At 34.1% G+C, this 12,091-nt stretch overlaps 1 protein-coding gene across 2 annotated transcripts in view; it reads right to left on the reverse strand.

The window, feature by feature from the left end:
* Positions 1 to 856: 856 nt before the first annotated feature.
* Positions 857 to 12,091, reverse strand: part of COL11A1 (collagen type XI alpha 1 chain) — a 298,622-nt gene continuing 287,387 nt past the window's right edge. For both annotated transcript variants that reach the window (XM_001372197.4, XM_001372220.4), the window contains exons 64-67: positions 8,758 to 8,870; positions 7,273 to 7,341; positions 4,983 to 5,216; positions 857 to 2,709 (exon numbers count right to left, since the gene is read on the reverse strand). In XM_001372197.4, the coding sequence (XP_001372234.1) occupies positions 2,563 to 2,709; positions 4,983 to 5,216; positions 7,273 to 7,341; positions 8,758 to 8,870 (563 nt within the window). In that variant the 3' untranslated portion in view covers positions 857 to 2,562. The remainder of the gene's footprint in view (positions 2,710 to 4,982; positions 5,217 to 7,272; positions 7,342 to 8,757; positions 8,871 to 12,091) is intronic.

A 12,091-nucleotide genomic window follows, 5' to 3' on the forward strand; every position in this document is an offset into this window, starting at 1 on the left:
AACAACTCTGTGAGATAGGGAGGGCAGATGGATTTATCTTCATTTAGAAGAGGAAAGAGGTGTAATGGTTAACATGTCCAATATCATCAAACTGAGAAATAGCAAGAACACTAGTTTCATGAATCAGTTGAGTGTTTCATTCTATTTATTTAATTTAAGATTATTTTTCATGGAGAAACAATTGAATTGATCCTGAAGATCAATCTGCAATATTATATTAAGTGACCTGAATTCTAAAAGATGAGAATATGCTGGTTGGGTCCTTCTTTGGTTAAATCTGGAGACATATTGTTTTAATCAGAATTTTTTTCTTTTCTGGTTGGAACATCCTCAGAAAGAATGGTAGTACAAGTAGCAATGTAAGCTCTTTTAAGAGCAAGGGATGAATTTTGTCTTTCAATCTCTAGTTTGAGCACCTTAATAGTCAGGAAGTAGGTGCCCAGTAAAGGTGTCTTGATTGACTGATTGGTTTGTTGATTAGTTGGTAGAAGGAAAAATATGTTCCTGAAATTCAGAGGTTGATGGCCTTCAATATAGAATTTTAGCATTGTCACTTATTGTTAATATGTTACATGTATCAAATATTTGAAACTAAGTAGAGATCCTTTGTAAGATGAGTTCTCTTGTGTAAAGGTCTAAAATCTAAAATATAGTCATTTTGAATAGATGATAATAATGTACAGTATTTATTACTTCATACCCAGAAATAGTTTCTAATTATTTGATTTTTTCTGACCATTACTATTCTCTCTTCCAATGGTAAACTGTTTTTATCTGGATGGTCACAGTAGACTAGAATGGCTTTATTAAGGACTAAAAGTAGAATTGTAGCCTACTTAAGAAACAGAATGATCAATCCAGGTAGACAAGACTTGAGTTTATTGATAAAATTCATATCTTCCTTCTGAAGGTGACAGTTACAACAAACTTGGGTTCAAAAATAAAAGATATTCTGAATGACAAATGTTCAGTTTGTAGTCTCAGTTTTTACAGGTAAACTCTTTCATGATAAAAGACCAGGTGAAAATGAGTCAGTGGAATCTGGTATCAATTAATTTAACAATTAAAATAAGAAATAATAACAAACATTTATTTTCAAGTCTTACATATATTATGAAAAAATAGTTACAAAAGAATTGTGTTTGTGAAGTTTAAATCTTAATTGTAATTGCATCTATCTGAAAAAAAAATTCAGAGGGAAAAGAAACCAACCATGGGATTTGGATAGTGACTTGTATAAATTGAGTTTTAAAATAGGCTCTTTTAATGAATAGTCAGCTCATATGTTGCTTAGCAACTAGGTAGAATCACATGACCTATGGCCTTAATTAAAAAAAAAATAGAAATTGTCATATTGGTGGGGTGGGGATACACTATTTGGTACAATTACTGTATTTCATTTGGCCTCTGATTCAGGAAGTAAATGTTCATCATTGATCATTTAAAAAAATAACTAACTGCAGAAATTCATAAATAATTGCTTAGGTTCCAGTTTAAATATTAATGTGCATCAGAGGAGCACACTGAAAAATATGTTCAGATGACAGACAAGAGAGGGGCAATGACAGATCTAACTTTTGACTGCACAAAGAATTAAACAAATCTCTTTAAATACAAATACTTTTCATACACATTTTTCCCACCCTAAAATATAAACTTGCTTCCTTTAGGTATATACAGGTTTATAATGAAATCATGGATTCTGAACAGAGAAAAAAAGTCTGAGGTATAGCACCATAGAACTTAGCACCCTGGAGGAGGATGCTGCTTCTGTTTGCAATTCATCAAAAGGTAACAACAGCAGAGAAGAGTTGATTTGAGTGTGTTGCCAAAGGTCTTCCAGTTTTTGCCACCTGAGATTTTTTGGCGACTTCAAATAACAGAGCTCTTCAACATCAATATATACAAAGGGATTTTATTATTATTATTATTAATTATTATTATTATTATTAACCAAAAAATGGAGGTTGGAGTCACTGGAAATTACAGCTTTATTTCTCATAATACATACACAGTATTTATTGCCATCAACAGAGTTTTGTAATTTTTGTAAAGTTAGAGCCAGATGCAATTCAGAGGCACATGCAAGTTTTGGAAATGGACAAAGAAACTAACAGTATAGTACTGTACACAAAATAATTACAATTTATTAAACACATCTTCTTAGCACCTCCTGTGATGGATGGGAAGGAGCACCATGTCTTTCCTATATATATATGTTGTTGATGGATTTTTGTTTGTTTGCTTGTTTTTTTGTTTCTGTTTTTTAAAGAATAGCACCAAAGGAATCCAAATAAAGAAAGAAGAGGAGAGAACAAGGAATGAAAAATCAACCCTAAGTTTTCCATCTCTGGAACAGTATTACATGTCTTTTGTGATTTTTGAATAATTTTAAATCATGTGATTCTGGCCCTACAAGGGCAACACATTTTCTAAATAATACATACATACACAGCAAGACATTTTCTACACCATCCATATTCAAAACTTGCATGTGGCATGAAGTGGGCTGGTGGTACCAAGGTAAAATGTTTGTCAATTTATATGTTCTTTGCCCTAATCTTAACCAAGGAAACAAACTGGTCCAACTTCGAATCCAAACTTCTGATTCTGATCTCCAAAGTCATTAATCATGACATCAACAACAGGCACTTGGTCTATCTTAGGGGTGTTGATTTCTATCACACTCTTCCCAAAGCCTTTTCTTGACTGTAAAAGAAAAAAAATTAATTAATTTAAAATGATTACATATAAATCACATTTCTTGGGGGCAGCTGGGTGGCTCAGTGGATTGAGAGCCAGGCCTAGAGACAGAAGATCCTAGGTTCAAATCTAGCCTCAGACACTTCCCAGCTGTGTGACCCTGGGCAAGTCACTTGACTCCCATTGCCTAGCCCTTACCACTCTTCTGTGTCAATACACAACACTGTGTATTGACTCCAAGGCAGAAGGTAAGGGTTTAAAAAAATCAATCAATAAATCAAATTTCTCACAAGTCTTTTCACGAATATAATCAGTGTTTTCCCAAGGCCACGTGGAAGACAGACAGAGAGAGAGAGGATACTTTTACCTTGTTTCTAATTTATTATTTCAATATTGCCCATTTCCTTGGTTTTATTGAAACCTTTCCAAATGAATCATTGGTGAATATATTATAAAATTTGCAGGGCAATAGCAAAGATGGAACCATAGCGCTATGTACAACAAGAGAATAATATGCTATTAGGAAATGACAAAGAAAACATACTATGAAAATTGATTCATTTTATTGGATCCTATTTCACAAGCAAATTATATTTCCTTACTTTTATCATGATAATTATGATGCTATTGAATAAATAACCATGATTAATTATTGACATTGTTTTTAAGTCATACAAAACAAACTTTAAATTAAAATGTTATAATTATCTATACTTATAATTTTAAATATAATTTAAATGTTATAAATAATTTTATAAGAAATAGCTTAGTGGCATATGAAACAAAGTTTGAAAAAATGATTTCTACATCATGCTTGTTGACTTATTTTAGCCCTTTCATATTTTCTTGCTAAAGTCAGATATTGCTTTCTTAGTCATTTTACTAATCTTTTGAATTCAATGATACACGTGACTATTTTTTTACTGACATGACTTTGGAGGGTTTAGTTTCAGCAAATCCTACTGTTACTCTTCTGAGTGAAGAGAACTGTGGCATATTAAGGCCTTTTTTAAAATTGAATGCTATTGTTTTCATAAAGAAATTAGCTGGAAGTAAATAAAGATATAAAGACTATCAGGATGGCCTTCAAAATATTCTGAAGATTGGCACTAAATGTCTATCTAATGCAGCAGTTCTCAAACTCTCAATTTGTAGCAATGAGAATACATAATGCATATCAGGTATTTATATTCTGAATCATAACTAGCAAAATTACAGTTTTGAAGTAGCCACCAAAATAATTTTTTGGTTTGGAGTCATTGCAACATGAGGAACTGCAATGTGGGGTTACGGCATTAGAAAGAACCACTGATCTAATGGATAGGCATTATATAAGTGACACCTAACAAAACTGAGGTGGTGTAGGGAAAAGCATTATTTTTTCAGAAAAATAAATCAACCTGAAGATTTTTCATCTGTCTACTTGGAATGATGGATTTGATATCTGAGAAAGTGAGATCTTAATTCAGGCTTTTAAGATGAATTTGCTATGAAACTATAGCAATAATATATAATGAATCCTCTTAGAAGCACATTTCTTGTAAATTTAATATTTTTCCCCAGGAAAATGGGTCAGTAGCTCTCTCTCTCTCTCTCTCTCTCTCTCTCTCTCTCTCTCTCTCTCTCTCTCTCTCTCTCTCTCTCTCTCTTTCTCAAACACACACATACTTACACATAAACATATTTATCCAGAAAAATAAATTAAATGCCTATATGCAGGCAACTATATAAATAGGCATATATGTGTGCATATGTAGAGCATATATATATATATATATAGATATATGTAGGTGTATGTAGTACATACACACATATATGAAGGTAGCAATGAACATATATTGGTATAAATTTTAATTGCTACTTTTGTCACAATTTATAAAATCTTAGTTATCATAACTTATTGAAGACACATTTTCATATACATAACATCTAAAAAGGTCATAGGAATGCTTCTCTGTTCACATTGTTTATGAATGACTTTTGTGGCAAACAGATTTTCTACATTAGCAGTACAAAATAAGCATGAGCCATACTGTTGTTTCTGTAGGGCTTTAAAAAATGATACCTTTCTTTATTTGCTTAAGGGACTAATAATTCAAAGTGTTCCTTATTTACTCTATTAAGGGTAGGTCCCTTTTAAACATTGAATCCCATTTAAAATGGACATTTCTTCATCAAAAGAAATGTGACCTGGGGCATGAATGGAGATCATTGCTAAATAGCCTTGTCATTGGGCTAAAGGAAAAGGAGGAAAAAATAGAATTTGAGGTCCTACTTACAGCACAGCCATCATAGAGAGCTTTCATGTAAGGGTTGTTGTCATAAGACATCTCCTCATCGTTTGATCCCAAGAACCGGAGGGCTTTGTCATGACTGTTGGATGTCACATCATACCAAGCAACTGACTGATGACAATTATAGGTGAAATTTTGCCTGGCTGAGGCACTCAGAAGTCTCAGGAATGTCATTTGAACCATATTAATGGAATTCCCTTCCACATCCAAGTAAGAGAGCTGTGGGGAAAAAAATGCAGCCATGAACCCACCTCCTCTTCCCCTGCAATTCAAGACATCAGAGCAGGGAACTGCTGCTGACACTAAATGATGCTCAGACATATTGAGATGCATCGAAGGTGTCAACCTTCTGACTGTCTGAATGGAGATGGGCTTTAGGGACTGGAACACCCAGAACGAGAATTCAAGCTTCAGAATTTAGTTCTGTCTACTTTGTTATAGACTGACTCATTGTGTGACACTAAATAAATCATTTAAGCTCCTTGTCAGACTTTCCGAATCAGTTAAAATAATACTTTCATGTAATTGGCTCTGCTTTATCCAGATGAATACTTTTGAAGTTATATATATAAATACGTATATAAGGATGAGACTTAATAGAAGTGGGGAAATCACAGTTGTAGGATATTATAAAAAAGAGGCTCCATTTAGTCTGGGGATGCTTCTACCTTTCTGACTTTCAGCAAGTCAATCTAGCCCTCAGTTTCCTCATCTGTTCTCTGGGGTCTCTTCTCACTCTCCATCTATGATTCTATGAGACTCATTTTGGCAGGATTTGCCAGACCTTCTTGGCCATTGGCATAACCCAGGACAGAAACATGTCACAATTTTATTTTTTTTTATTTTTAAATATTTAATTTTATTTAATTAATTAATTTAGAATATTTTTCTATGGTTACAAGATTCATGTTCTTTCCCTCACCCCTCTCCAAACTCCTCCCATAACCAATGTGCAATTCCACTTGGTTTTACATGTGTCATTGAACAATATCTATTTTCATATTATTGATATTTGCACTAGGGTGACCGTTTATAGTCTACTGGAATGAAATTTTAGCAGAGATAAATATCAGAGAGAGACATAAAGGTATGAGACTTAAAATTAGAACTCTGCTGAGTTTGCAAAATGTCTTAATGATATTGGGACTACTGACTTGTGAGGAGGGTAATATTGACAGAAATGTACTGTGGCCTTATGGGTCAATTGGAATTTGAAGGAACCTGTTTTCAACCACCTTGTAACATCAAATAATCAAATGGAAAATATATATGATATGTATTTCAAATTCAACAACTTTAAATAAAACACATTTAAGTTCAAATTAAGGAGTTTATATCTTTGTGTCTTATGAACATTTTTTTTCTCATTTAAAATGTTCCCACTGTAAACAACATTTTGTAGAAGCTTCTAAGGCATGAGAGACCTAAGAAGAGAAAACTGAATTTGAAATCAGAGTAACTGGGTTCAAATCCTAGGTTTTCAATTATCTTATTTGTGGCCCCTAGGGTAGGTCACTTTTCTTCCCCAGGACTCAGTTTTCTTATCTATAAAATGAGAGGATTGGACTGGATATTCTCTAAGGTCTCTTTCATCTCTAATTCTATTATCTCTGAATATCTCTGAAAAAATTAAGGGGATGGGAATATAGTTTATTATAAATAATAGATAAAACTTGACTGTGGATATGGTATTAAGTTGAATATCTTTTTCTTGTTTCTGCTATTGACAAGGAAAAAAAAATGAACAAAGACAAAGGAATTAATTTCTATAAGCCACCTGTAACTCTCTAAGAGAGTTTATCAATGTGGTATTTAAAGTTTTCAAGTGACCAAAAAACTTAGGCTGCCCAGCTTCTATGCTTTCCCCAATGGAGATAACAATATACTGACTGGTCCTCAAAAATGGAAAGAAATTAAACTCTTTTAGATAGAATAAAGAGCTGGAATCCTATAGAAATACTGTCTTTTCTATAGTGCATATTCCTCATATAATTATATTAGGATGTTAAACTCAAGTAGTAAAAGAATAGCATTTATTTGATTATATATTTCAGTGAAAACTCCATTTCCTTTCTTTCATTCTGTCAGAGGAATTTTAGTCTGTCATTAAACTATGAGAATGGCCCACCACATCTGAATTGAGCAGTTTCCAGAATATGGAGAAGGGTGCTTACTCTATGTAATTCAGTCTTTTACAGTGATTGTCTGGATTTATAACTGGAGCTTAACTTGTGATAGTAGCAATAAATGATTTCATGGAGCTACAATAACATACCAATTTTCCTCTCTTAAATTCACTAAACCAGCTTCCCGGTTTCTCCTTTGGCCATGATGAAATTCTCACCTATTGTAAAAGAAGAGAAAATTTGGGAATGTTATCAAGAGGAGGTATCATGCATCTTCATATATTTGTGGTAAGAAAGAGAAAATAAAATGGTTTGGAATAAAATTCCAAACTTTGTTAAACTTCAAGATCATGGGAAAAGCAGGAAGGGAGAAATGCATGATAGCAACTTCATTTTCTGAAATTGGAATGATATTCCTCCTTCCTTTATGTGTCTCAAAAAATGTCTGGAGGTGGAAATGCACTAACAGGCACAGGGCTTTGTTTGAAATCTTAATGCGGATGGGTAGCTCAAAAAGGGACTGCTGTTTCCAGTGACCATCTGTCAGCATGGAGAAATAAAATCAGTATAGTATATGTAAAAGAGACACTCTGAAGATCTCTAGCCAGAAAATAGCAGGCTCAGGGGACAAAAACCATGACCATGGAACTGGTTTCCTCATTTCATCCCCTGAAGTATTTGAAGAAGTTCTTTATAGCTTTAGGAATACAGTAACTACTAAGATTCAGAAAGTGGAGGGGAGTCGGAGGAGGTTTCACAATAGGGAATAATACTGATCATAGAGAAGGGAGCTTATTTCCATTTCTATAAATTTCCCGCTTGCTAAGAATGACTTGGCTATTCTCCACTGCATAAGCAGGTGGGTGCCTAGTTGGGTTTTTCCTCCCATATACACAAAGCCAACTTTTCCACTGAAAGGATCAGCCCCACATATAGCAACTTATGATGCCTTTAGGGGTTTCTGCACCTCTGAAAACTGCATATAATTTACTAGAAAAATGAGCTTGCTACAAGAATACCAATGAAGGCCAAACTCTCCTCCTATGTAGTATACTAAATACTCTTTATATGCCTATACTAGGTGAGAATTTGCTCTATATGATAATGATTTGCATAAAATTTAATTAAAAATGGAAAGCAAGGCCATTTATAGAACAAAACAGCAATTAAGGTATCAACAATTTTGAGTACTAGTTTAATCTAGATGGACCATGCTACAGAGTGGTTTTTATTTTATTCTATATAGAGCTTATTCTCCAGATATGAATGCTATTCAAACATAATATGTGTCTTGGAACTATATCATGAAATATTTTGTCTTGAACATTAAATGCGTAGAAAAAGCTAGTTCACAGCTGTGCTGTGTCATGAGATATAGGGGAATTTTAGCAAGCAAGCAGGTGCATAGAAAATACATCTGGACCAAAAAAAAATTTAAAAAAGGAGGGGCATTAGTTAACTCTGTGTATCATTTCCTTGCCTTACTCATGTTTATGTAAATGATTGTACTAATTACTCTGTAAGAAAAGCAGATATATAAAAAATATGGCAGTATAATTCTCCTGTTTATTTCAATATTGCAAAAACATGGCAAGAACTGTCAACAGTCACCACCAAAACAGATTGGTACTTACTCCTTCAGATTTCTTATCGGGGTAAATGCAAGTTTCTCCACCAGCTGTGAAGTTACAGTAAACTTTGAAGGAATCGCCAGAGCAACCTTGGTTTGGATCAATCCAATATTCACCTAAAAGACACATGGTATTGGCAACATGAAGGATCATTTATATAAAAGGTTGTCATACTCAGAGACAGCTAAATGGGCTTGAAGTTGGAAAAAAACTGAGTAAAAATCCAGCCTCAGATATTTGTTGGCGGTGTGACTCTATGCAATGCACTTAATCTTCATTTCCCACAGTTTCCTCATCTGCAAAATGGAAATAATGATAGCACCTCTCTCCCAGGGTTGTTGTGATGATAAAATCAGATATTTGTCAAGTGCTTTGAAACTCCTTAAAATGCATTGTCAAAAAAGTCATTATTCTTATTAGGCATCTATATTAATATCTATATAAATTACATTATTAAAGAACGATTTTCCACTCATGTGAAAGAAATGTATTTCATAGAAGAGAAAGTGAGTTCTAATCCTATTCTGTTAACTAAACACTAATAAGACAAGTAGGTTCTAGACTTAGCTTTAATAAAATTCAATTCAGTTCAACAAGCATTTCTGAAACTTCTGGGCACTGAGGACCACAAAGACAAAACTTAAACAGTCCTTGACCTTGAAGAGTTTGGGATGCCACGATGCTATCCTGATACCTCAGCAGAGCTGACTGTTCAATGACAGCATGCTTCATGCATGGCCTGGTAACTGATTAGGAAATAATCAATATTTTCAGGAGCTCATAAAGGTTTTTACTGGTATCAAGTCAATTAAACAATCATCAAATGCCAGGCACTGTATTAACTCTGGGAGCACAAAGAAAAAGGTAAAAAGTAGTCCTTGACCTCAGAAAGCTCCCAGTCTAAAAGGGGAACAAAGTGCAAACAACTATGTCCAAACAAGCTATCTAGAAAAGAACACAGAGCTCACCTAGAGGAAAGGTACAAACTTTAATTGCCTACCATCTCTATTAAAAGAAGAGCTATAGTAAGGACAACAAGCTAGAATGACAAATAGCTTTAGCTTACCCTAACCTTAATATACTACAGAAAGCTATGCTTTAAAAACGTGGAACTAAAAATAAAATTAAAAAAATAAACAAAAAAGTAAAAATATGGAATGATCACATAGACATAGCTTCAGCCTGACTCAAGCTTCAGATGTCTGTAGTCATTATAGCTAACTGGAGCAAGAATTAGTGAGCATCGAGGAAAGGCTTAGAGACAGAAGATTTGCTTCTGAACTGTTGGTCCTAAGTTCTCATGGGCTCTCTGCCAGCTATAAACAAGCAAAGGAAGCTTTAAATACATGCATGTCAGTGGATTATGCATGACTGAGAACCAGTGTGACTAAATTTGGAGAGGCTCTTTTCTAGGAGCTTAACAGGTAACTGACATTTCTTTGGACAAAACAACTCAAGAAACTATGGCAGTGCCACACTCTGCACTGAAGAAGTACCTTCAATGATGACTCATACAGTCTTCTGATCATACATAATGAAGAAGTCTAAGTTTGTTATTTCCCTGCTCAACTTTCTCCAGTGGTTTCCCCAGTCACACCAACTACAGGATTATGTCTTTAGGCACAAACAACATGGAAAGTAATGCCAGTTTGATGCCTAAACATGAGCTAAACTCTTCCCACAAATTCCTTCTCTTGGTCTATTCTTATCTTACCTGCCTTTCAAAGCCTCGACCAAGATTTGTGTCTCCTTCTAAACCTTTTCTATTCAATACACTGGACCCTAAACATATAGTCAATTTATTCAGAGCTTTATGAAATAAAGATATGTGGTTTATAACCTCTTTATCTAACATAGACAAAACCCCAAAGGAGCAAAATCTTGAGCACTTGAACTATTGACTTCATATGTTGTACCTCATGTGAAAAAGAAAAAAAATTAAAATAAATCCATCTTTTATAAAAGAATATGTATTGGTACATCTTTTCTATAATCAGAGCTATTTGTAAATGTATCAAACATCACTGCTAAATTTCAGATCCATTTGAAGAGGGCTTCATTTTTTAACCCAATTTTTAATCTTTAATAACCATCAGAGAGCTCTTCAAATATCAGGTTTTCTTCATATTTTAATGGCTCCATGATCTCAATTATGTGAATATTCTATTGGTATAGGATGCAATCCACCCATCATTTTCATCTTTTGAGAAAAGTCACAGTGTCTTAGATATTGTGAAGAGTATTGCTCTGTTCTCTCACATTCTTCGAATAATTGGGCAGCTCAGGTTAGTCAATGTGTCACACAAGGATTCAATCAGGCATATGGCAATAGCCTCTTAACTGGTGTCCCTGCCTCAAGTTTCTCCTCTCCCTGATTCATCTTCCACACAGTTGCAAATTGATATCTCTAGAGTAGAGGTTAAAGAGTCACTGATCTGATCAACAAGCTTTATTGTTTCTCTATTGTCTATAAAATATCTTTTTCCTTGGCATTTAAAAACCTTCTTGATCTGGATCCAAGTTATAGATCTAGACTGACTTTATATTACTCACCCTAACACGATCTCTGATCAAGACAAACTGACATACTTGCTTCTTTTCCGTACATATTATACCATTTCCCACCTCTGTGACTTTGAATAATTTGTTCCCATGCCTTCATCCTTCTTTCTGCCTCTTGGACTCCCTCACCATCTTCAAGACTCATTTCAAGTTCTATTTCATACTTGAGATTTTTGCTGATGGCCAGGAAAATAGTCTACTATGTTTTCATTCTACATTTACTCATCTCATCTGTTTTCTTCCAGCAGAATATTAGCTTCAGGAGGATAGGACTGATTTGTTTTTTGTCTTTGAATTCTCAGAATTTAGCACTGTATTTGGCACATAGTAAGGGTCTAATTGAATTTGTCAAATTGAATTAAATCTTTTACTCATTCTATATGATAGACCAGCTCCTTTCATGATCAAGTATTTCCTTAATGATTTTACCTGCATTCCTTTTTTTGCCTAGAGATCATCACTAGATATATACTAGGGCCTGGTTGTGTGTCCTCTCAGCATTTTTCTATTGATGTTGGGTCACATATAACTTAATTTATTTGGGCATTGATGTATTCAAAGATTCACACGCTTGGGGAAAGAAAGTGTTTTTGTTAAAACGATGAAGTTTTGCACCGGGGAACTACTTAGCATTATTAAAAGCACAATGAGCTTTCTTAAACACAGTCTAGGTCATCTTCTTCTTATTAATCCATTATGGGTACAAGCCATAATCCATCTGTTGAATCTATACCAGATGTTATAGAAGAGAAAGGTAAAATCCTAAATGATGGTA

This window comes from Monodelphis domestica, chromosome 2 (assembly GCF_027887165.1).
Source record: "Monodelphis domestica isolate mMonDom1 chromosome 2, mMonDom1.pri, whole genome shotgun sequence".
Classification (NCBI taxonomy): domain Eukaryota; kingdom Metazoa; phylum Chordata; class Mammalia; order Didelphimorphia; family Didelphidae; genus Monodelphis; species Monodelphis domestica.